Source organism: Gambusia affinis, linkage group LG01, assembly GCF_019740435.1.
Source record: "Gambusia affinis linkage group LG01, SWU_Gaff_1.0, whole genome shotgun sequence".
NCBI lineage: Eukaryota > Metazoa > Chordata > Actinopteri > Cyprinodontiformes > Poeciliidae > Gambusia > Gambusia affinis.
The window spans coordinates 20,321,358-20,348,153 of record NC_057868.1 but is presented as its reverse complement, the minus strand read 5'-3'; the positions used below and the strand labels follow the sequence as shown (position 1 = coordinate 20,348,153).

General features: G+C 37.4%; 1 protein-coding gene across 3 annotated transcripts; it reads left to right on the top strand.

Moving 5' to 3' along the window:
• chrna4b (cholinergic receptor, nicotinic, alpha 4b) lies at positions 1 to 26,796 on the top strand. 3 transcript variants are annotated; one of them, XM_044128549.1, is made up of 7 exons: positions 1 to 88; positions 4,167 to 4,346; positions 8,092 to 8,243; positions 10,731 to 10,775; positions 10,853 to 10,962; positions 13,015 to 14,443; positions 19,572 to 22,780. In XM_044128549.1, exons 2-7 carry the CDS (start codon positions 4,295 to 4,297, stop codon positions 19,695 to 19,697), a joined length of 1,914 nt encoding a protein of 637 aa, XP_043984484.1. In that variant the 5' UTR covers positions 1 to 88; positions 4,167 to 4,294; the 3' UTR covers positions 19,698 to 22,780. The 3 variants fall into 3 exon arrangements, 2 of the variants coding, with proteins under 2 accessions (XP_043984484.1, XP_043984496.1); XR_006371845.1 differs by lacking the exon at positions 1 to 88 and adding an exon at positions 26,757 to 26,796 and having other exon boundaries at positions 4,095 to 4,346; positions 19,572 to 19,747; XM_044128561.1 differs by lacking the exons at positions 1 to 88; positions 8,092 to 8,243 and having other exon boundaries at positions 4,095 to 4,346.

Here is a 26,796-nt window from a genome sequence, read left to right as displayed (position 1 = left end):
GGTGAACCCAGAACCCGGGGCTGTTTCAGAGAGTTCTCCTCTCCAGAGTGGCTGCAGCTGAATCACTCTGATCCGATCAATACACCAGGTACTTCACACACTTCAGAAACGCTGCTTTCCTCACATATGATTCAATCCCCCAGTGACTCCTGACTGGATGATTATGTCTGTTTTCACCTGCTACTGAGATTATTGCAATGCATAGTATTCAACTGAATCTCATTTTAGATTTAAAATATTTAATCTTCTTTTTTCTCCATATGATTTAAAGAAGTTTGAGCTTAATGTAAAAGATATTCACATTCCTTTAATTTTTGTCAATCACAAACTTCAATGTGTGAACTCCAGCTGGACTCATCGCATTTCATTAACAAACAAAAATGTGTTGTTTTGGATATAAACATGTAAACTTAGGGCTGGGTGATATGGCTGACGATATAAGCATATCATATCAGTAGACATTGATAATTACTGATGTGTTTTTTGTTTTAAATATCTGAAATACTCCTAAACTATGACATAATCTCTCCTGTTTTATCCATTTTTCACTCCACATTGCTATCTTTTATTTTGAAGTGGTTATGAGGCACAATTTTAAACAGTTTTAAACTGTTGCTTCTTGTTGCTTGGCAACCAATGCCTGAGTGAGTTGGTTAATGCCACCAATATAGCAGCTAAACCTTTTCTCTGCACACATCCCCCAGAATGCCGTGCAGTTGTGGATCAGTAAAATTATTGAATATTCTATCAGACGTATTTTCTATTGATATTTGTCACGTCTATCATGATATATATGGTTATTGATTTTTTGGAAAGCTTTACTTAATCTCATATTATATATTGCAGAAGCTGCTTCAGCACCAATGAAGATTTACTCATTTCTGAATTCTTAAAGTTAATCCACTTTCTGCTTGATTTAGCTGATCCTTTTTTGAATGTTTGGTGAAACTCATAGAGCATAGAACTCTGATCTAAAGATCAGAGTTCACTCCTGTGTGGAACATATTTACAATTTTTAACATGCAGTTGAGAAAACTGTCATTTTCCGTCATTTTTTTGTGATCCACTCTGCTATAGGACCACGGAGCTGGTGGTGAATGTCTGCAGGTGCTGACCCAGAAAAATTCATATCACTAACTGCATTAACTCAAAAACTTTATCAATGTTCAACTAATATAAAACAAAACACAATTCTGCAATTGTGGTGTTTCCATTAAATAGGAAACTGTTAAAATCACACATGAATAACTTAGTGAAAATATACTGCACCATGTTCTGCCAACTACTTCCCATAGTCTTTTTCTTCATGTTTTGCATCCACAGCAACATCCGGTTGTTGATCATGTGACTCCTGTGATGTGAAAATGTTTCCATTGCAGTTTTGGTAAATAAACAAAGATTGATGCTGCCTAAAAACAACAAAGCAAATATAACTCACTTCATTCAAAACGTATAAAAAAAACTTTTTATTTTTTAAATCAACATTTTTCATTTATTTTTGAAAGATCAAATTGCTTTTTGTGCAGCTGAATGTTGCCATGGTGATTGAACATGAAAGAATCAAGGCAGCACTGCAAGTCTGTTTCTGATGAGGTAATACTATTATAACATGATGTAAAGTTCAGAAGAGTTTAATCTTCTTTGTTAATCTGCTCTGTACAGTTTCTGAAAAAAACAAACAAACAGTGGTTTGGATTTGGGGAGATTGAAGGTCTTGCAATAAATGTAGCCAAGTGAAATGATCCAAAATGCCAACATGCAGTGACTGGCTGCTGCCAGGAAGACACAGGAGGATGCAATTTTAAATTTTGTAGATTTGTTCTAAGAAGTATGTTTTTTTTTTGTTTGTTTTTTATTGAAACCTCAGAGCTTTATTTCATTCCAGCAGTAAATCCAAATGATGCAAGCTGCCAACTACTTCCCAGAGATTTTTTTTAACACATGCAGAGTATGAAAATTTTTTTGAAAAAGTGTGGGATCAGTAAAGGTTTTTCTGATATCAGTTCAGGTTGAATTATTAAGGCAGCTGCTGAACAAAGTGACCCGCTGTCGGTGACATCCTCATTTTTAGAATTGTAGCACAGATGGATCTTCTCATCTGAGCGTTTGTATGTGTGTGCCGACATGTGGGTGGAAGATAAACTAACGTGTCAACCAACAGGCTGGTCGGCCTATTTGTGCACCCTGGCCTTACAGCTAGAGTGAGATTTCCTCATCTAGCCCCTCTGCTGTCCTACTTACAAATTCCTGCAAGACTCTCAGCTGAATAAACAGCAATCATCTCAGATGAAGAAAACATATCTGCACAAAAAAAGCCTCTATTTTGTTTAGTCAGTTATCGCCAGAGAAAATAAGACTTTAATTAAGTAATCAATGTGTGCACTGCACTGTGGAGTGCACTTCACTCCGTGGGCACGCAGTGCATTGAACGGATCAGACAAAAAAAAACCTACAACAGCAAGAAAACTCTCCTCCCAGAACTCCTTTGTTTCTCTTAATCATGTAGTTGGAAACGCAATTGCTCAAAAAGCCATCTTCACGACTGAGGAGTCAAGGTTTCCTGTTTCCTTTGCAACATCAAAACATGTCCTGCTCCTATACCTGAGGGAACATTAGAAAGAAAAATGCAATAAAAGTAAACATGTTCTACAGCAAAGAGATGGCCAACCTTGGTGCTAAACTCTGCTGACGTGCAAAAAGAAAGACAAATCAGTTTTTTAAAGGGGCAGTGTTTTGTGTTTTCCAGCCACACAGTGACATTTTAAAGCTCAATCATGTAACTATGTTACCTTCAGTTATTATAAAAATGCTACAAACATCAAATATGACTTAAAAAGAAATTGGATTCATTTAGTGCCTTGAAATTTGGCCTCTGTCGCTTTAAGAAGCTTCTGCTCTTAAAGTGACAGGAAACACAACATATTTCCTCTGTTAACCCTTTAAAGGAACAATATTATGTAAAATTAACTTTTATAAGCTTTTGATTGTGTTATAATGTTATTCCCTCATCAGAGTGTTGCTTTGATTCTTTTATGCACCTTTGAGAAATCCTTTAATGTCCATGGCAACCATTTAGTCGTGTAAAATGCCTGGTAGGACCTCGTGCTGCCTTTGAGAATAAAGCTCCTCATCTGAGCAGTTTTCAGCTCAGAAAAGTAGAGGCTTCTGCCTCTGCTCCACAGAGTTCTCCTCCCCAACAACTCCCACTATCAGTTCCTTGGATCCTCATATTTAGAACAAATGAAGGTAATATATTTACGCAATTATGCTATAAATGGTTCACGCCTGGAAAACACATAATACTGCCCTTTAACAACCAGGTTGCCATGGGATATTTTTTGTTTGTTTGTCTTGCTATGATGAGGAATAAGATTATAATATGATGTAAAACTCAAAAGTTGATTTTACATAATACACCCCCATTGAGACCAGCATGGTAGTAAAACTGGCAGCAGGTGAGGGTCAGGTTGGGGTTAAGGTGGAGGAGGACTGGGAGGAGATTTACTTCTGGGAATCAAAATAGAGAAGAACCTGAATAGCACAGATGTGCTATGACTCACTTTCACTTTTTTTTTTCTCTTTACCACACTGGACCTTGACAGGTAGCAAGCTGCACACATACTGTAACAGTCCTCACAGAAAACACTGCACAGCACTCATGTATGCTGTATATCTTCATTAGGGATCTCAGTTTGGTTTTTCTCACCTTCACAGCCACTGGATAGAAAAAAAGCAAAGGAGAGGCAAAAAAAGAGAAGGGAAAGAGAAGGCAAGGGATGGATCGAGAAGGTGTGTTTTTCTCTGAGAGAGAGAGAGCGACAGGGGGAGGGGGACAAAGTGAGGAGGCGGAGAGATGAGAAGTGAGGGAGGGAATGATGTAGAAAGGGAGGAGAAGGATGAGCTACTCTTGGATGAAGGACTCCAGAAGAATGAGGAGAGACTTTTCAGAGTTAGCTTCAGAGAGGCTACTTTCCATGACTCTGGTCATTTGATCAGCTGTAAATATATATATATATATATATATATATATATATATATATATATATATATATATATATATATATATATATATAAACAACAAGCAGCTGCAGCGATGGACAGAGGATAACTGGACACTCACACACTGACATGATTATGATTTCTCTCTGTCTCTCTGGCTGTTGAAGCTGCTCTGAGGAGAGCTGACAGAGTTTTAAGCTGTTTAAGCCTCCAGGATGAGCGACCACCAGGTCTGAAATCCAGAAGAAGTTAAGAGGAAAGTTCAGGGACACAGCTGGAAACTGCTGGAGCCACAATGGAACTACAGACCTGTCTGTGCTTGGTTTTCATTGCTGCAACTCCAAGAGGTAAGCTATTTAATTTCCTCAGCTGTATCATTCCTGATTTCCTCTGGTAATGTAGATTACTGTCCAAAAATATTAACTGGACAGAAAAACAAACAAACAAAAAGAGAGGCAGAGAGAAAGGAGCTTAACAATTAATCTTTGTATGGCATCACGTAACATATAATAGTATGGCTCTCTGTTTTGTTGTTTTATTTTGATATCACATAGTACAAAATATGCCGTTATGTATTTTATTGCATCCCAGTTATCACATCCTGTTTTCTTACATATAATAATCACACTACACCATATCATATTGCATGACATCATATCTCGTTGTATCATATTTCATTGCCACATCACAAAGTATCAAATTGTATCATATTAATGCATAGTTATGCATTTTATCACATTATATTAGATCATACTTCAGATTACATCACATTACGTACTATCATATTGTTCTGTATGTATATAAATCACTGTATTGGATTATTATATATGTCATTACATTATTTTTGTGCTATATCATGTAAAATTGCTTTATTGCGTCAAATTATATACAGTCATATAACATATATGGTATCAAATCATATATCGTATTGTGTCAGGGAGTTACATCATGCAGTATTGTATCACATATCACTTTGTATCATATCGTGTATCACACTGAACCAGATTGTATGTCAAGTAATAACAAACATTTATTTTATATTATATCATATTAAATACTGTATTGTATTGCATTGCTTTAAATAACTACAGTAGATAGCTTTATATCACACTGTACCAGAATTATATCAGAATTATATTGTCATGTTTTTTAGCTTACATAATGAGGAAATAGTGGACTTTTACCTGGATCCAGGTGAGCTAATCAGAGAAATGTGGAACAGCTCGGAGAAGAGACACTGATACTAATTACTATAGTACTATACGATACTGAGACAGGCAGACAGGAAACTACAAACCAAGAGGGAAATACACTAACACTGACAGAGGATGAACTAAAACACAGGACCTTTTAAATGAATTCAGAAGTGATCCAAATATAAAAAATAGAAAACCAAAATAAAAACACTCAATGATCATAACATACATCGCATTGTGTTAAATCATTTCACTGTGTTTTAGCATTGAATCGTATTGCATCACTTTGTTATTTTATCACTATCTCATAGTGCTTGGGATCATACTCTTATTACTAACAAAATATACTTATTTAATTTAGACCAGTGGTCCCCAACCTTTTTAGTATAGCGGACCGGTCAACCTTTCGTAAATATTCTGCGGACCGCTCCCTATTAAACGATTCAGTATTCATGGATTCATCTGTGTGATGATTTTTCCTCTGAATCTCACTCCCATTAATTCTTCAAAAACCCATATTTTTGTAATTTTTTTTGTAGTTCTAATCAAAATATTCAAGAGAAAATGTAACGTGGGAAACTGAAACACCTGAACATAGCGTTACTTGATGCTGGCGTTTGAAAGCAGCCAATCCAGGACCAGCATTTGTTTTCTTTGTGCTGATTAAATGTAGCGCTAAGAGTGGAAGTAAAGGTAACTGTAGATGTTAGCCCTAAAATGGTTTCCACTGTGTAGTAATGTCTATTAAGGTATATTTGGTGTTTGAACCAATAAAATAGACTATTAAAAGCGTTTTTAGAGAGGTTTTCAAGTATTCAAGGTTTTTATGTACTTGTGGGTTACCCCAGTGAATACCAATGTTGTCTATGTAATATTGTCCCTAGTTAACTGTAGAAAGAATATTAATATGTATCAACAAGACAGCAGAGGGACTTGTCTTTCTGAAAAATAAAATTCAATCCTTCTTTCAATCTTCTTCTAATCCAAGTCATCTTTTTACAGTCCAGCGATTCATTAAGAGAGTAAGAATTCAGGGCGCTGAAGGCTGAACTCCCAATATGATTCATAATCTCTGACAAAAGCACAACCTTAAGAACACAAAATGTGTTTTTTACAATTTGGGTTTTTAAATAAATTAGGTCAAACCACTATTGCTGGAGCAATATTATATATATATACATACATATATATATATATATATATATATATATATATATATATATATATATATATATATATATATATATATACATACATATGCATTTGTCCAGCTTAGAAGTGTTATGTCCTGTTTTCTGCTGGTGCCACAGTGATCAGGAAGAGCACAGATTTACAGAATGTCACAGCAAACAAATCTTGATCAGTCCCACATACACTGTCAGGGCAGGAGCGCTCCCATTCAATTCCATTAGCTTTGGAGTCATCTGGGACATCACTTCTTTAATAAATACATCAGCCCACATGTCTTTGACCTGGCATGCGTAAGAAAAAATAAATAAATAAACATCAGTTTTCCATCAGAACATGTACAAACATTTCAAGGTTATCAGGTGTCTGGACTTGTCAAACAGACTCAGGTTCAAACAGTAATCGTTGGGTTGAAGGGTTGGGTTGTGGTGGAGGGGCGTGGGTAAAAAGACTTATCAGTTTAATAAGGTATTGATCCAAATCCTTTCAAAATGGTGGAAGACAGTCTTCAGCCAGCCTAAGGACAGTCCATCAGTTTTGACTGAGTGGGCAGCAGATGTGAGCGAGGCACAGTGATGGCAACACCTGTATCACCAGTCTGGAAACACGATTAATACAAACATCTTCATTCATGACATTCAAACACACCTGCTAAACTACATCCTAAAAGTATTCACACCCCCTAACTGTTTCAAGTAAAAAAAATTCCACCTCCTGTTTTGTTTAAAATGGATCAAAGTTTATTTTTCTTTAACAGAAGCAAGGGTGTAATTATGTAAAATCAACATTTTGTTATATTGTTGCCAAAACAAACCTGTGTGCAGTTAGCAAACACCTGGTGGAACAGATGAGCATATCATATGAACTGCTTCTCTGTCCCACGCTCCTAAGAATAGCTAACAGAGAAACACTAGTTGCATTTACATTAACTACAAAATTGCAAACAAAACAATAAAAAACACCTGCCATGCCTGAATGTTTAAAAACACTGAATTCACAAGTTTTTAACTTAGAAAATTGTAAAGGTTTATTTTCGCAAGGGAACTGTATGTAGCTCTCCAAGAAAAATAATACTCTGATTTATGTGGGATACATATTTAATACAACAAAATGTAGGAAAAATTAAAAGGTGTGAATACTTTCTGAAGGTTTTCCTTCCTGTTCCTTTAGGTCACTAAGCTAACTGTTAGAGACAGAAAAATCTCCATGAGCTCTGGTAGAATTAATATTTTTGCACAATGAGTTCAAATAAGGAAAGATGAGACAGTAAAAAATGTATTTTGAGCAAACATAATGAAATATCAGAGACCGGAAAAAAAACATCAAATAACTGCCAATAAAAATGGAATAGAAGGGGAAGAGGAGCTTTTTGACTGGAACACTCATCTGTCCACTTTTGCTTCTCCTGCCTGCCTCCCTTTGTCTCCTCTCCCAGATACTGTCTCATGTAACCACAGGCCACCTGTATAATAGAGGTCACCCTCCCTCCATATTACAGTTTGTGTACTTCAGCAGAGCCGCATCAGCTAAATTCACAGAGGATGAATGTGTTGTAAAGGAAAAGCAATATGCATGTGAATCAATGCGAGATTAGTCTATTTCAAGCATGAATATGAAAACAGAAACTCCTTGCAGGAAATTTGTACATGCACATAAGAAAGTCAAAGCTTTCTCTATTGATTTTTAACGTCTTCTTCTTTTCCTTCAGTGTACTCCCAAGTTGGACCTCGTGCCCATGCTGAAGAGAGGCTTCTTCAGAATCTGTTTGCCCATTACAATAAGCTCTCTCGGCCTGTGCAAAACACTTCAGACACGGTGCTGGTCCACTTCGGCTTGTCTATTGCTCAGCTAATTGATGTGGTGAGTGATACAAAGCAGCTGTGTTACAGTTCTTTTGGACAGCTTTCTGACTCTACATTTTCAAAACAGTTAAAGAGGAAGTTTTATGTAAAATCAACTTTTCTGAGTTTTCCATTAGTTTAGAATGTTATTCCAGCATCAAAAACAAACCTAGAGTGATTCTTTGATTCCCTCATGCATGTTTGAGAAACCCTTCAATCTCCATGGATGATGCTCCTCCTTGAAGCTAAAGTATCCAAGCATGAGGGCTTTCACCCACAGAACAGGGCATTCTGGGTATCAGAGACTCATAGTGCAAACCAAAACAAATAAAAACATTAATATTTAACTATTCTATGGGCTACCTATATGGATTATTGAGAAAGTAGAAGCACTTCCCAGTGTGGAAAAATTATATTTTCTGTCATACAGGGTGGAAAGTAATAAGTTACATTTACATTTATTGATGTAATTACAATTTGTCTAATTTGTCCTTTAAGTTGTTTACAAAACTGAAACTTTTACTTTAACTTGAATTTGTTTTGAGTAAAGTTACTCTGTTACATTTGAAATTTTTTTGAAATAAGATCTGCACAGCAATGAGAAATGGCAAGTGACTGAGGGTCACATAACGGAAACCCTGCAAATTCTAGACACTAACACGTTCCATAGAATTGCACAAAAATCCGTGAGTCCCTGCTCGAAATTGAAAGAGGTGTACGGCGCCTGGTGCCGGAAGCCCATTAAAAGGCTGTTTACATCGTTTTAAACTGTGTGATTGTGAGCATGATTGTAGCAATAGGTATTTTGCTCTATATAACACAGTAGGAGTGTAACCGGTAAACCTTTTATGGATGCAAACTCGATTAAAAACTCACCTGTTTAGGATTTTATTTGAAACGTAATCAATTACAAATTTATTGATGGAACTTGACTCATTTTCGTGTTTTGATTGTTGATTCTATGTTGCATTGTGTTTCTGTGTTTGATATGATGTAAAGCACTTTGGAATGCCTTGCTGCTGAAATGTGCTATACAAATAAAATTTTATTTGATTTGATTTGATCTCATGGTTTTGCATCGATGGGAATAACAAAAACCCATCAAGTTTATTTCAAGTTCACTTCTGAGAAAAAGAAAACATCTTGCTGTACTTAAGACATCAATTTAACTCTAAGTATGAGAAAGGCAACAGATTTATCATACAATATAAAGTTTGATATTTTAACAACAAATGTAACTCAATTTTATCAGATACTTGTTATGATAATTTGTACTGATTAAAACTGAAAACAAAAAATCAGGCTTAGTTTGTAGTCGGTTATTTAAACTATTAAATAGGAGTAACAAACAGCAGCTGACATAATATATTGGAAATTAATGTCCATTAAAAATACACATAATATTTTGTGTTGTTTTTTTATTTATAAATGTGCTCATTTAAATAAATACAGTTTGAGAACAATATGTTCTCATTTCTTTTGTGATGAGCGGAACTTTGTTTTGCTCATCATAAAGCAACTAAAGTAAAAATTTAATGAGGTACTAAGTACAGAATTTCTTAAAAATTTTTTTTATCAAAAATAACTGTAGTTTTACTTGAGTAGCCTACATTATTTACTCTTTCCACCTCTGCTGGCATGTATAAACATTGATAAACAATTGCATACTGTAGCATCTGCAGTACGTTTTTATCATTGGCATATATTTCTATATTGGCTAAATTGTACTGGTAACACACATTTGAAAGCTCCATAGCTAATTAATAGATTAGCTTCCATAGTAAATCACACAGCATGGGGCGCTTGGGGGGCTTATAGTTTGCCATTATGTTCCTTTGCAGCATTAATGTGTCTTTTTAGTTGCAATCCTTCTATTTATCCAGACTCATTACAGCCAGCACAAACCGTCATCGAGAAAGTAAAACACGTTTTGAGACAGATCACTTATCAGCGGAAATTAAACCACAACAAAGGAGATTCTATTAGTTTCCACAAAATTAAATCCAGTTGCCAGATAAAGCTAACACATGCTGTAAATATTCACAGCTGTCATCCAAACAGATATATAGTCACATTATGTCTTGCCAAATTTCTTCATTCACAGTGTCCAAAATGTGCTTTTTTTTCATATATGCATAAAGCAGTTATATATATCCGCACAGTTTGCTTAAAGGACCTTATACATTCCCTTGCTTTAGGGAAAAATTTCCTCTTTTTATGACATTCGGTTAGCTGACAGCCCTTGCTCCAAATGCCTGGTTGTGAGTGTCAACTCCAGCTGAAGTTGTCTTTTCCTATGGAGTGTATTCGCTGACTGCCATGTCTTATAGGCTGCTGGGGAAGAGCTGGAGGAAAACAGCTTGCCAGAAAAGTAGCAGGGCGCTTCTGCAGGAAGCTGATATTTTTATTTTCTTTGTGTGTTACACAATGAACCTCTGGAACTACTGATGTATTTATGTATGAAGGAAGTTCAAGCTGCAATAACTACTTTTCTTTCTATTCAAAGGATGAGAAGAACCAAATGATGACTACAAATGTGTGGGTTAAGCAAGTAAGAGATTATGAGAGAACCAGATAAATGCTGACATAAAACTGCAATGCATGAACATAACAGAGGTTTTTTTCCAGGAATGGAACGACTACAAACTCCGTTGGAACCCGGAGGAATACGAAAACGTCACGTCAATACGCATCCCGTCAGAGATCATCTGGAGACCTGATATTGTCCTCTACAACAAGTTTGGATCAGTTTCAGCAGATAACTTAGAACCACTTCTCTGTCACCATTTTCAAAATCATGCATCAAGCCACTTCCAGATTTTGATGACTTAACTCCAAACAGATGGAAAACATAGTGGATTTCTTTCCTTGTCTTTTGCCCATTTCACGAAGTAATTTGGTGGAAATGAATACGAACCAGGTCAACTTTAATGAAAAAGCTTTGAAAGTAATGCACTGTTAGGAGTGAGGGATGAACTGTAATTGGCTGTGTCTAAGATGGCAGCAACAGATATGGTGTCTGCGGTGAAACGGGTCCATTTGCTTCAAAATCAGGGAGGTTAACTAATTTTAAAAAACTACTCCAGGAACAAAAACACATTGTTTTTTACACATAACTGTAGTTTCAATTGAAACAGAAGGGTAAACATTTAGAAGATCCATCCATCCATCCATTTTCTTTACACCCTTCTTCCCTAATGGGGTCGGGAGGGTTGCTGGTGCCTATCTCCAGCTGCGTCCCGGGCGAGAGGCGGGGTTCACCCTGGACAGGTCGCCAGTCTGTCGCAGGGCAACACAAAGACATACAAGACAAACAACCATTCACACACTCACACACACAATCACACCTAGGGAGAATTTGGAGAAACCAATTAACCTGACAGTCATGTTTTTGGACTGTGGGAGGAAGCCGGAGAACCCGGAGAGAACCCACGCATGCACAGGGAGAACATGCAAACTCCACGCAGAAAGATCCCCGGCCGGGAATCGAACCCAGGACCTTCTTGCTGCAAGGCAACAGCTCTACCAACTGCGCCACTGTGCAGCCATTTAGAAGATTTTCTTCATAATATTTAAATCCTTATTTTAGTTTTATAAAGCAATAGGGATGTGTCAGTCAGGACAAACCAAACACCTATTCAACCAAATTCAAAATATATTAACATATTTGCTAAAACTGTCAATATGTTGTGACAGATAATTTGTGAAAAATATCAAGATCTTCTGCCTTCTCCCAGTGCTAATCAGAACCAACCAATCAGAGCAGGAGGCGGGTCTTTGAGCTAAAGTCTAATGCTAGTTAGCATGGCAACAAATAACAACAAATAAACAGTTTTATTGAAAAAGTAAGTCATTTCACATTAAGCAGCGTATACATGAGCATAATTGACAGCGTTAAGAACTTCCCTCTGGCTCTGAGTGTTTGTTTTTTTCACGAGTGCTGTAATTTAGCTGCACTTACCTGTGCGAGTCACATGTTCAATAACCAGATGTTACCTATGGGATAAACCAAGAAGAAGATAACAGGAAGTGGTGGGAGGAGACCAACAACATATTTTTTTTGTTTTTCATACTATAAAATGCTGTTATGTAGGATGAGCTGTTGCTTTCAACCTTTGACAGATGTATTCTTCAGATGACTCAGATGATGGGGTGTGTGTGGTGCTCAGGTGTTTGATGGCAAAGCTGCCATGAAATGAAAGCTTTAGTGTCCACATTAGCCAAATAAACTAAAAGGAGATAATTAAAGAAAGGAGAGTTGATCAGCTGCTGCTCTGCCAGATCAAAGCTCTGTCATCAAAACTGGCATCAAAACATCATTTATGAATTATTTACTGATAACTTATTTTTTTTTTTTTAGATTAGATTTTTTTGTGCATACTTATCAAACAACACAAATTTAAAACCAATATCTAATTTAGTAGTTTTATTATATTTTGTCATATGCATTAATAATTTAATTACTATCATCAAATATCGTATTGTGTTGTTTCTTCAACACTGATAAATTTGTATTCACAATCAAATCCTATTTAAGTTAATAAAAACAAATAAATAATTTTGCCGTTATTTGGACCTATTGTATGAAATTTCAGATGTAACAATGTCGCTATTTCCATTATACTTTTTTTTTTAATCCAGTAGAGATGTGGTTGAGAATTGGTAAAACCTCAATCAATCCAAAATGCACTTTGACCAAATGTTCCAGACAGTCAGCACAACACACAAAATGTTTTTATCATCATAGCAGAGACGCAAACATCTTTTCCTTATGCCCCTCTCTTTTTCAGTGCAGACGGCGACTTTGCAGTGACTCACCTCACGAAAGCTCACCTGTTCTATGATGGTCAAATAAAGTGGACGCCTCCAGCCATTTACAAGTCGTCGTGCAGCATAGACGTCACATTTTTTCCCTTCGACCAGCAGAGCTGCAAGATGAAGTTTGGCTCCTGGACCTACGACCGAGCCAAGATCGACCTGATCAGCATGGCCAGCGATGTGGACCAGATGGACTACTGGGAGAGCGGCGAGTGGGTCATTGTCAATGCAGTGGGCAAGTACAACACGAAAAAGTACGAGTGTTGTACAGAGATCTACGCAGACATCACTTACTACTTCATCATTCGGAGGCTTCCCTTGTTCTACACCATCAACCTGATCATACCCTGTCTGCTCATCTCCTGTTTGACTGTTCTGGTCTTTTATTTGCCATCCCAGTGTGGGGAGAAGATCACCTTATGTATTTCGGTTCTCCTGTCCCTAACCGTGTTTCTCTTGCTAATCACAGAGATTATCCCGTCCACGTCACTGGTGATCCCCCTTATTGGTGAATACCTGCTGTTCACTATGGTATTTGTCACACTCTCCATCGTAATCACAGTGTTTGTGTTGAATGTGCATCACCGGTCACCCAAAACTCATGGTATGCCTCATTGGGTGCGTAGAGTTTTCTTGGACTTGGTTCCTCGAGTCCTCTTCATGAAACGTCCGCCGGGAACAGCGAAGCAGCACTGCAAGAAGCTCATTGAGATGATGCACCGCCCGACTGTGAATTCCACAGCAAACAACTCGCAGGCTTTTTGGATTGGTCTGGATACGGAGCTGAGACAGATGACGCAGACAGACAACATGCTCCCAAAAACCCCAACTGACAGTCCGAGAATTCTTGTTTGCTCACCTTCTCCACCTTCTTCCTCCCGAGAAGACCACTGTAACAACCATCCACTCAGCACCAATATCTTCCACAGATCAGCCTCCGCCAAATACTCGGTCCTCACAGAGAAGCATTCCCTACGTGGACACAACTCTGCGATCATGTGCGCCTCTCAGTTGTCTTTGCCTCCGACTTTGCCTCTGGGCTCACTTCACAACTTGTCCAGTGAGCAGCCAAGTTCTCTGTCCCTCAACGGCCATTCCCAAAGCGCAGAGCAAATGTGCAACCAGCACGATCAGGCTCCACTGACATCTGAGCATCTCTGCCGCTCACAGAGTTTCCAGTACTGCTGTCTGCATGATGATGGCTTACTGGGGTCTCCAAGGCAGCTGAAAGAAATGGTCTCTAAAGAGCACTTGGCCAAATCCCCAACAAGATTGCCAACCAAAGAAGCAAGCACCCAACAAGATACTCCTATTCCAGCAATTTCTCCAGCTATGCAACGAGCCATAGAGGGAGTTCAGTACATCGCAGACCATCTCAAAGCAGAGGATGCAGACTTTTCAGTAAGTTGTAAGAATTTACGTTTTTTTTGGAAACTCAAAGAACCTTGGTGATAAAACAAGCAGTTAGAAGCACAAAGAGCAGGTAACTTTAGCTTATAGTTAAGGTAGAGAAAATAAGTTCCCCACCTTATAGTTATGCATCAAGTAAACAAACTGTGACCAGACTAGATTTCACATAGAAATAGTTCTGTCAAAAAGTGTTAAACCATGGGTCATTTTTCCTTTTATCCCAAAGAGCCAGGCTTGTTTGTAATCTTTTCAATGTGGTTCTGATCATGGCATGTGGAAAGTAATTTGTGGAAAGTAATTTGTGAAAGCTGAAAGGCAAAGGGCAAACAAAAACGTGTGTGGCCTAACAAAATTCTCTTCCTCAGACAAACAACATCTTTAAGTCTTTCATTAGAAAACAGAGGGAAAAAAAATCCAGCAAAGCCACAACTCAGGGCCTGAGATAGCCATCTGCTCTATGCCAAGTTTTCAGCTGATTGCCCTTAAGAAATTCACTTGTTGGTAAATTTTCTATAGATTTAGCTGAAGAAATGGGAACAAAATTTGTCCTTGTGGCAAGCTGCTATAGAACAAATGGTTAAAGATCCCATTAGAAATTGGCTCTTTGTCCAAGATGCTGTTTTATGTCAACTTAACACTTATTTTATATCTACAGGCTCATATGTCAAAGTGAAGTGGCTTAACAAACAAAATAAACATTCAATTGAAAATGGTCAGTGGATTGGAAATGGGAGAGAATAGAACAGACTTATTGTCCCCTAGAGGAAATTTGACATGTAGTCCAGGGTGTATATATATATATATATATATATATATATATATATATATATATATATATATATAGTAGCTGCTCAAACACACAATAAATCAATGTGCACATCATATACATAGCTAGAAATCTGAATGACATACACCACAGTTTAAAAACAACCCAACCCGAAGTACTGCTAACCTCCCAGCAACCTATCATCTGTTTAAAACTTTGATTCAAAATGTTTACGGAGATGAGTATAAAAGAGTATTTAAAACAGTTCAATTTAGTTTTTGGAATTTGTACCTTCTACTGGAGGGGAAGAGCTCATATTCCCCACACAGGAAGTGGAACGGATCCAACAATACCCAATAAGCAAGAAAGGCCCTAAGAACCCTTTAGAAACTTATTATAGTGAGCACTTCAAAAGATTACCAAAATCTGTCTTTTTTGGAAGCAAAATATGCGGAAAAATGTTGGACACTATGAACTCCAGTAAATAAATTAGACTGAGGACATTAAGTGTTCTCTTTTAAAGACAAGCTTTCTGTTTCTTTCTCCTTCAAACATCCTAAATGTGAGTTTACAGTGAAAGGTTACTCTCACTGCCTTCCACATTAGAGATGAGATATGTCTGAGTACACTGTGATCTGAGAAAGGTAGAAGGATGTCCTCTGCAATGTAAAGTGAAAGACATCTGCCTCCATCTGCTTGTAAACCAACTGAGAGATTTTCAACAGAATTTAAAGACAAGCCGCTGTTTGCTGCTGAAATATCTTGTCTGTGTCTCTTTTCTGATGCTACAAAAATGTCCATTATATACATCTTCAAAATCATTTCTTCAGCATATGAAATACAACTCTGCAATTTCCATAATCCATGTTTCCTGCTGTGTGTAAACGCACTATTACAAAAAGCTAGTGCTGTGCTTTGAACCAAAGCATAAGGAAGAGATTTCATTTTTACTAGGCATGTCTCATTCAGGATTTCTTTTCTCCTCATCTGGATCCATTTCATTTATGTGTAGGCATCAGGAGATACTTTATTAAAGTTAATAAAATCAAGGTCATGTTTAGACTTGAAAACGGCAGTGTTAAAGTGCAGTTTCATTTCATAACCAATGACATTCTGGATAGGGCATCTTTTCTAGTTTTCCTCCAAAGTTCTCCTTTCTTACTGCAGCAGATAATTTGTCCCAATCATTTTCTGTAGGTCAGCCTCAATATGGCGGGTATCTGTAGTGGTTAGGGACCACAATAGCCTGAATATACTGAAGACCTCCTCTAAGAACACTTATGACTCAACATTTATTTAGTTCAAGCAACAAATAAACCTTAACACACAGTGGAAACTGTTTTTAGCTTTATCACAGAAGCTAACATCCACATTCTTCCTCATCTCCAATCTTGGGGTTACAGCCAATGAGCGACAAGGAAAATGAATCAGGCTCCTGGATAGACTGTTTCCGTATGTTTTTTAGTGTGGCCTTTTCTAATATGACATCTACAAAACTTTAATTAGCTAACACCGTATTAACATAAATGCATAGACACCTGCACTCCATCCAGATTTATTAAGCTGCTTTTCCGTTTACTTTTAATTATTGGTTCTTGATAGTTATCTCCCATCCTCCTTTATAATATTAATGGAAAGCCTCACATCTAAATTCATGCCAAGATTACTTTTTCTCAGCACTTCCAAGTCTTATTGGCCCACACTCACTGTTGACATCTTCATAATTTATGAAGCTATTTGAACTTTGGTCTTAATTTTGAAGACATTCAAACTCAAAACTTAGATTATAGGAAAGAACAACTCATAAAAACTCACTAAAACCGATCCCAGATTTAGGATATTGGATACTTTGGTAAGTACTTTCATTTTCTAAATCAAACCAAAGAAGAACTTCATTTGGAAGCAGTAATGACAAAAATAAGGATCATTTTACAGAAAAATTAAATTTTCATTCAGACTTCATTGCTGCTTAAAAGTTTACCTTTAGTTTACCTTTTTGGCTTGAGTTTCATGGAGGAGTTATCAGTTGGGTTGTAAATGAACATCCAGCTCATGACACAAGGCAATACATCAGAAGAATCTGTAATCAGTGTACAATGTTCTGGTACATACATATATCACAACTTTTATGCTTGTCTAATACTAACATATTTGCAATATAACAAGCGTTAAAAAGCCTTTTAGATGTTTTTACATGTTATTTTACATGTTATACATAGGATGATCAGGTGCAAAACAGACCAAAATCCTTAAATATTAACATTTAATTTAGCTAGCTACAAAGCAGATGCTAATGTTAGAGCCATTAGCAGCTCACTGTTACCTAAATTAGCATTGTTCTCACTGTCCTGTATTTTATCTGTCTCTTTGTCACTCTTTCCTTTTCCTACTATGTACTCAATATGTTGCCAGATAAATTATTTGAAAGTGACGGAGGTTTCTTCAATGACAAGTTTTTAGCTAACATCATCAACAGAAGAGGCCGACTCAAGAACTACTCCCTTTAAAGTACCAGACAGACACAACAGGAGTGGAACTTGAATCTCTCGCCTTCATATCTGAAGGAGTAACATATACTTACATTACCTAACAAAGTCCCATGACAGCTATTACAAAGCTCTTAGAGAGACAGACTCTCCTGGGAAATATTGTCTACTTATAATGTTTCAAGATCCCATCCAACTCTGGTTATCAGTAGTCAGTACAGACCCTGAAGTAGAGAAGTCTCTGATTAAAGCCAGTTAGCTTTATTTTATAATTAATGACCTGCTGTTGTTGATGGAACCATAAATGTAGCTCTCTAAACGTCCTGAAGGAGAAGGTCTAACCATCATTCCTGCTCAAACACACTTGAAGATTGAAGTCTCGACTTAAAGTCTAATCTTTAATCTAATTAAGATGAAGTGACATGGTATTGAACCATGTCACTTCAATATGAGGAACAAGATGGAATATCTGTCACTGACATCTACAGTTAAAACACTGTAGATGTTTTAACTCATACTTAAAACATCTACAGTGATGCTGAGTTAAAATATAACTCCAAAAAAGTGGGTCTAAACTTCACCACAATGATTTAAATAAACCAGTTGCTGTTATCACAAATGCTTGACGCCAATTTTAGTTTTCAGGTTTAGAGGTTAAAGTATTTCTTCACACAGAGATGGGTTAGTTTGAAAAGCTTTTTTCCTTAAAAATGGAACCTTCATGCTAAAAGGTTTTTTTTTTGTATTTTATGGTTATCTTCGTCTATACAAATTAGTTTTTCATAAAATATTTCAAAATTGCAAAATTCAAATAAACAACAATCTCTATACGTTTTCACAGCACTGTGGATAACATTTTTAAAGTGTCCAGAAAAGTACAAATTTAGCAATATAATTTGTAAAGAATTGGAAATGGAAGAATTAAAACACAACTTTTTATTGGAATGTATGTCTACACACAGTAGTTAGGGTTAGGATGCAGCAGCTGCATTTCCATTGACCATAAAATTGTGCAATTTGACATTTCAAAAATAAATCAGCTTAATGGAAACTGTCCATTTTGAAAAAAACGTGTTTTTTGCTATATCAACATTGGTTTATTTTGCAAAACTGCAATGGAAAAACTTTTTTGCATCACTCAAGTCTCATGATCAGCAATTGGATGTTGCCATTGTTGCAAACCACAAAGAAGACGACAGGAAGTGGTTGGAGGATGGCGGGAGGCGTGTATTTTAATGACGTAACGTGTGAACAAACGTATTGACATGATTTTAATTGCGTTTCTTATGTAATGGAAACACAGCAATTGCGAAGTTGTGTATTTTGGATGTTGTGTTGTTTGTGTACATCTATATGGAAACACAACTGATAATGTAGCGGTGATAGGCTGCTTCCCACTCAGTAGAACTGGAAATCAGACCTGACAGTGGATAAGGCAGAAATACTACATTACAGTGAACTACAGCAGGGGTATCAAACTCCAGTCCTGAAGGGGCGGTGTCTTGCAACGTTTAGATGTGCCTCTGCTGCACCACACCTGAATAGAATAATTAGGTCATTAGCAAGCCTCTGGAGAACTGATCCACACAAGGAGGATCAGTTCCAGGGTTTTGCACCTTTGGCACATCTAAAATCTGCAGCCAGAGGACCCCAGTCATAAAACAGCAGGACATCTATAATTTGACTGTGAATATTTCATGGCGAAGATTGAGTGACATATAGAAGGAAGTAGCCTCTTGCTGAAAAACACCATCATCCATTCAAGACAGATCAATCAAAGAGGAAATCTCTCAACTGCTAAACAGAAAAGTGGTATGGTGTGAAATTTGAAATATCTTTTTGTTTTTCTTTTTGTCCTTTCTGCTAGGTGAAGGAGGACTGGAAGTATGTGGCAATGGTCATTGACAGGATATTCCTCTGGATGTTTGTACTGGTGTGTATTCTGGGATCTGTGGGACTCTTCCTCCCTCCCTGGCTGGCTGGGATGATCTAGCAGCTTTGAGGAATATGAGAGCTGACAAGACGACGGGCTTGTCACATGTTGTAAGAAAAAAGGTTTATTATGAATCCTTTTTCTTTCTGGTTTGGTCACAGTCTTTGCTCTTATCCTTTGTAATCAAATGGTTACCCACTGAGGAACAAGATGGAATATCTGTCACTGATCCCTGTGGGCACATACATTCTTTATGAGGGCAAAAGGTCAACAACAAAAATACACTTCAACGCCACTCCATTCTGACTCTGAGCTGCACAGCTCAAACTGTCATGCTGTGATAAAACGTCAAAAGCTGAATCCTGATACACCAGAAGACTTAACATCCAGATTGCTAATAATAGGACAATATGAGGTGGAGACTGCCAAAATTACAGTCTCTGGGTGAAACAGAGCTGACAATGAACTCATGTCATGAAATATTCATGAGATATCCATAAAGTAATGTTTCTGTGAAAATTTGTCTGAGATTTTCCTTAGGCCGGATATTTTATTTGATTTAGGTAAATGTGAGTAACCTGCTGTTAAATGTTGAATTGTGTCGGTTCTGTCAGACTTCTTAAGCATTCTGTCCTTTCAATAATGGCTGTATGGACAGATAAACACATACACTTTTAGTATTTTCCTTGATGAGTATACATATGGACACGGTGGTGTGCCGTGAGGTTTCAGTCAGAGCCTTCAATAGACGTCTACTATATCTGAACAACACACACGTTGTGCAGTATGCAAAAATTATGCAACACACCAAGCAACAGGTATCCAGTAATATGCAAATAAATAAAAATCTGCCAAAAATATATCATTGCACTGACATGCAATAATATCAGTGCACATATCTCTGTATGTATGTGCACTGATATTGTTGCAGGAAAAAGGAAAGAGTGCACATAATCAAACAAGCAGCAATTTAGCAAAACCTTTCTATGTTCCCCAGTTCAGCTCAACATCAATCCATACTGTTCAAATAGCATATGTGAAACACAGGAAAACATGTCAGAGGAGACAATTTAAACTTTTTGGCCCAAACCCAAAATCCAATTGAGAATCTATACCAAGACTTCATTCTCTATCTACATTTGTGTTCATGTTTGAAATGCTATGAAGCTTCACACACAGAGTTACCACTTTGATTAAAGTTTAAAATGTTTAATTAAGGCTATGAATTCTGATAGTACAAAGTTTTGAGGGAGTATTGAGAACATATGTTTTTATGAACAGTATACAGTCTAACATACACCTTATTTCCACCTGTGTTTGCTTTTAAAATATTTAAAAGTGCCAACACATTTAGGATTCAATCCATACTGACTGAGAACACTGACTTGCAATCAAACTATGGCTGAACTTAAACTAAACAAAAGTATCTGCGAATAAGTCTGGCAGGCTGAAAGTGTTCATATTCTGTATGTTTCTGACAGCTTTATGGACAAAGTCTTCCTGGAGTACTTGCTGAAGTGTTGGAGCAGGAAGTATATGGGAGGTGAAAGACTGCAGAGTGAGAACAGACAGCGTTAAAAAGTAAAGGATAGATAGTTAGAAATGCATGATTAGAGATAGTTTGAATTTGTGAGACAAAAGAATTAAAATTCTACCCAGACAGTATTTTGTGATTTTAAAATACTGTTAAAAAGTCCGGTACCAAATGATTTTCAAATACCAGAATTTTAGACTTCAACCAGGGAAAATTGTACCTTTATATTTATGAATGAAAAGTAATTTTTGCACTCTGTCAAACTAAATAAAACTATAGATAATTTAATTTGGAAAGATAATTTAACAATAGAAAAAAATGTATTTTAAAAAATCCACCATGTTATTTATATTTTTAGGTTCTAAAAAAGAAAAAAACTGATACAAAAAGAGAATAGAGACATTTTCTCCTATGGGATGTAAATGTTTATGGAAAAGCACACGGTTCAAAACCTAATGACAGGAGGACTGAAACAGACATGACAGGGTCAAGACAAAGTGGACTCTTGTTGTGTGAAAGCAGCTTCTAAACAGGTGAATGAAGCAGAAGTTTCACCTGGAACTGAAACACTTTCAAGGTATTTTCCCTAATTTTCATTTCATATCTTGTTCAAATCTTGCTACAGCCTATTATCACGAGTGGAAAAGCAGAAAGTCTGGATAGAGCTGCTATTTATGTACAAGCTGTTGGATTCCCTCAAATTGCTAATCATATGTCAAATTATGCTGACTCGGTCCACTTAATATAACTGCAGAATGTCAAAGTGGTGGCAGGTAGATGAACTTACCATGACACACACTTTTCTACTCAGTCTGCTTCACATGGGTAAAGCGGCCCACTGGGCTTTAATTAACACGTCTTCATATTAAATTGGTTCCCATACATCAGCGTCTGGCCGTGCTGCCTGGAGAAAACCTCAAATTGGATTAAAAAGTGTGTAATGTTACACCCAACGCTACGACCTCGATTCTGACCCGAACCAACAAACTATTGTATTTCCACTGGCTCAGCAGAGCAGCTACCATTGATCATTATACAGATTTCACAGCAGGTACAAAATGGTAATTTATCTCTATAAAAACACAGCGCATTGAACAAAGTTTGAGTAACTGCCCACAGTTACTCAAACCTTGTTCAAAGCCCTAGCTTTGTGATCTACAGAGAAAACATTAGAAAACAGCTGGTAGTGGGACGTAGGATGGATTTTTCTGTAACCTAAGAGCTTGATAAACTCCATCTCCTCTATAATGTTTAAATTAACCTGTTAATGGAAGCTCATTTTTCACCCTTCCAATATCCCATCCAGACATTTTTTATTGAGAATGGCTCTTGGCAAAAATGATACCAAATACCTTTTTTTAAACCTCTGATTTCACATTTAGAATAAAATATAAAGAGGTAAATTAAATAAGAAGATGGAGATCCATAAAGATGTTTTTCATCAGCTTCCGTAAGAGAAATGCTATGCAAGGTCACCATGCTATTAATTACAGCTAAAATGTCATGTTATTAAATTTACCTAGATAAAGAACTTGCCTTCAATGCTAATTTCAGTTATGACCTATGAAGATCATGTGCTTTTGGGGTCTGGAATTAATTTGGACATGGACAGACATTTTAATTTATTTATCGACCAAACCCAGTAATTAGAGATTCGGCCCACGAAGACCAACATGATAATCCTACAAGCTGTTTCCTGAACAATTATTTCTCTGTGCAGAGCATTATCTGTGGGCGTATGCACTGAACGTACAGTCAGGATCAGAAAGAGACACTAACAGGCTGCTTCTGTCATGGCTGCTTAAACCTTGAGTCAACTGTTTGAATGAATGATTCTCATACTGAACAGGAGACTTTAAGAAATTTAAATTTTCATTTTGAAAGCAGGACTTCATGTCTTTTTTCTCAAAACTTATAACGCTTGTACTTAAAACGTCTCCTGGTGCTCGCACTGGGTTTGAGATTGAAGACTTCAACTGCAGAGTTTTTGGTACTCACTAATCTGAATATACAAAGTATTGAAGTAAAACAGTTTGTATTTACAAACGTGAAGAACATTTGACTCCTGATCCAGATTGCAGTCAGCATGACTCTGTTTTTACTGAGATGTTGCCATATAGTTTAGGATCCATGGGTGGAAAATCACTGACTTTCAGAGTGTTCTCTGGAGAATGGTGGCCCCGATAAAGATCAAAAAGGATCAAGCCCAACACATCAAGGTTCTCCAATTCCTCATCTCTCCAGTCAAATAGAGGGGACAGGGGACTCCAGGATTCCTGCAAAACTTTTTTTTTTTTGCTCTAGAGGCCTTTATTTGAAAGTAGTCTGACAGGAAAGAGGGTAATGAGAGATGTCACCAGGCCAGGAATCGAACCTGCGACTACCGCCACGAGAACTAAAGCCTCCATACGTGAGTCAAGCTTTACCCCTGTGTCATCATATCACCCCTCTGGCAACACATTTTTGAAAGTTGTTTTTAGGAAGAGGTTAGGTACAGCACTAACAATAAAAAATAAAAGCATGTTGGAATATTAATACACATTCAAAATTCTGTGTGATAATTGTGTTTGAGTATAAATCAAAGGTATTTGTCTGAAAAATTACGGGCATTAAAGGGATAGGTCAAAATCGCTGCAGAACATGTAAAGAGAGGAAAGAATCCGGAACCGGAGGGAGCGCTGACGGCTCACCTTTCAGGATGACTGAAGAAAGCGATGTAAGGTCAGATTTCTGACCTTGGGCCCCAGGAGAACATTGACCTAAACACAACAAGCATGAAGAGATGTGAAGACAAGAGTTCACAGGTTTTACTTTATTACTTTTGCTAATTATAGCCGATACCGGGCTGTTTGCATACAACAATGAGTACAGTAGAATTATTTCCAATTAATGATGCAGCTTCAACCTATCCACTCACTAGTTTACCATTCAAGATCTCGCTGCAAGCATTTAAGTACTTAGGAATTCATGTAACTAAGAATTATTCACAACTTTTTAAAGCTAATTCTACTCCCTTACTTGACCAGCTGACTCAGGACTTACAGTGCTGGTCCATGCTGCCACTTTCTTTAGCAGGCAGGATCAGCTGTATCAAGATGAATGTTTTGCCAAAATTCTTGTACCTTTTTCAGTGTTTACCAGTATTTATCCCAAAACATTTTTTAAGACACTCAATGCTTCAGTTTTTCACTTCATATGGAACAAAAAACCTCCTAGAATACGAAAGAGTATCCTGCAGAAAAGTAAGGAAATGGGAGGGCTTGCCACGCCAAATTTCTTATGCTATTATTGGTCTGTTAATATTCGTACAATGTTATTCTGGTGCAATGTGAGCTGTCAGACTCCCAAATGGTTACCAATAGAGGAGGCTTCATGTAGCTCTGTTTCCTTGTACTCTGTTTTATGCCTCCGTCCTGCAACTTCTCCTATTACTTACAGTAACAATATAATTATTCAGAACTACCTCAGAATATGGGCTCAGATTATGCAACATTTTGGGATCCAGAGAATACCTCTTTTATCGCCACTAAATTACAACCCTCTAATTCTACCTTTGCTCATTGATAAGACTTTTAATGTGGAAAAGCCATTTTTCTGTGAAAGATCTATACTGAGATGGTACTTTTGCCTCATTTGCTCAATTATCTTCAAATTTTAACTTACCTGCTGTCCACTTTTTTAGATTTCTACAAGTTAGAGACTTTATTTGTCATCGTGTCCCAGGTTTTCCAATAGGGTGTAATATCAAAAATATACAATCTCTTAATGTCCAATCTGTCTCCTGGGCCTAGCCATCTTCAGACTACTTGGTCTGATGAGCTTAACATAGAGATTGACAATGAAATGTGGCAAACTATTCTAGAACGCATTCACACCTCCTCAATTTATGCCCGACACAGAATTATTCAGTGTAAAGTCGTCCATAGAGTACACTGGTCCAAGTGAAGTGTGGTTTGGGTCCAGCCACTGTCAGCCATATGTTTTGTACCTGTTCCTCCTTATCTCAATTTTGGAAATCTGTTTTTGACTCACTTTCTGTAATCACCTCGGCCACAGTACAGCCTTCTCCACTCATTGCTTTATTTGGGGTCCTCCCCAAAAACCAGGTACCGTCACCCCATCATGCCGACCTTGTGGCCTTCCTCACACTACTGGCTAGACGTATTATACTGATGCATTGGACGAATCCTCTCCCACCCACACACTCTCATTGGATAAAAGACGCCCTTTCATTTATGAGACTGTAAAAAATTAGGCATACTCTCAAAGGCTCTGGAATCACATTCTCAAGAATTTGGTCACCATTTCTGGACCATGTTAAGTCTTTGACATTCAATAAACCTAATTGCTAGGTTTTCCAATAAACCTAGCAATTAGGTTTATTGATTTATTTTTGGTTCTTGTTTTGCCATTTATTGGTTTGTGCTTATTCTCCAAAGTACTGTTTCAAGTATGACTTGAATGTCTATGTATGTTGCTTATTGTTTTGTAAAATCAGAAATAAAAAAAAACCAACTCAAAAACAATGAGTACAGTAAAGGAAATATATCACGTTAGTGATAGTACTCATGCAAATGCTTACATTTTAACTTAAAGTAGCATTTTAGCTCATTTTGATACAAATTTAACAAACTAAATGGACTAAGCTGATGTTAATCAGTACCATAATGACATCACGCTAAAGTATGGTGGAGTTTGTGGTTGCATGTGACAAAATATGAAAAAATGTAATGGATATTAATGCTTTTGTAAGGCAGTGAATGCTAAAAAATTGGCTGCTTAGTTTACCAATGTTTTAGCAAAAAGGAAGAAAAAATGTTTCACAGACAATTGAATTTTTGAGGCGACCCATGTCAATTAAATGTACAACAAAGATACTCAGCCTACACAGTCACAGACCAAACCCTGCAGCCTTATAATAGGCCCAAAATAAGGCCCAAATAAGGGCCGGCTTATTAATCTGCCCTTATTTGGGCAGCATTATTTTAGGAAGCCACGGCCCAAGGAATCAATTCCCCCATCACGCCTCCTTAATCTCATAATGCTGGCCGTGATGAGCGCCGATTAACTGCAAAAACTTCCCTAATAGGTCAGCTGACAGATGTCTGAAGGAGCTGCATGGTGCATACAGATGACAGGGGATAGGAAAGTGTAAATCTGTTACCCCTTCCTTTCCCTGCAAACCTTGAGGCTCATAAATGAGGAAGGCATGAAGCTCGGACCCTCCAGGGATCCCATTAAATCCACACACATGGTGCATTTGGCCATTTTCTCCCACAATCAGCAAATTCCAAGTGATCCCCTCTGGTCACCAGCAGCCAATGTGCTGCCACTCATCAGAAACAGACCGCAAACGCTCGGCTCCATCCACTCAACTAAAACTGTATCTCTTCGAGGTCGCCCTAACTTTAACATAAAGTTTGGCGTTATCTCTCCCCCTGCAGGGCTATTGTGACTGTTCAGATTTGCTGACGGCCATTAGTTTCTCCGGTAACTGTCCTTCATGGTCTCAGGCTATCCCTGAACTTTAGTCAAGTTAGTCTGTTGGGAAGAAATCATTTCTGATTCTCTAACTTTTTTTGCAGGGGCTGATGTAGAACTATTTACCTTGAGGGAAGGGAGTGG

Bases quoted from the DNA above. Each gene is read 5' to 3' on its own strand.
- chrna4b (XM_044128549.1), top strand. From the start codon at position 4,295: ATGGAACTACAGACCTGTCTGTGCTTGGTTTTCATTGCTGCAACTCCA. The intron at 4,347-8,091 runs GTAAGCTATTTA...CTTTTCCTTCAG, and splicing joins CATTGCTGCAACTCCAAGAG to TGTACTCCCAAGTTGGACCT. The intron at 10,776-10,852 runs GTAAGAGATTAT...GTTTTTTTCCAG, and splicing joins CAAATGTGTGGGTTAAGCAA to GAATGGAACGACTACAAACT.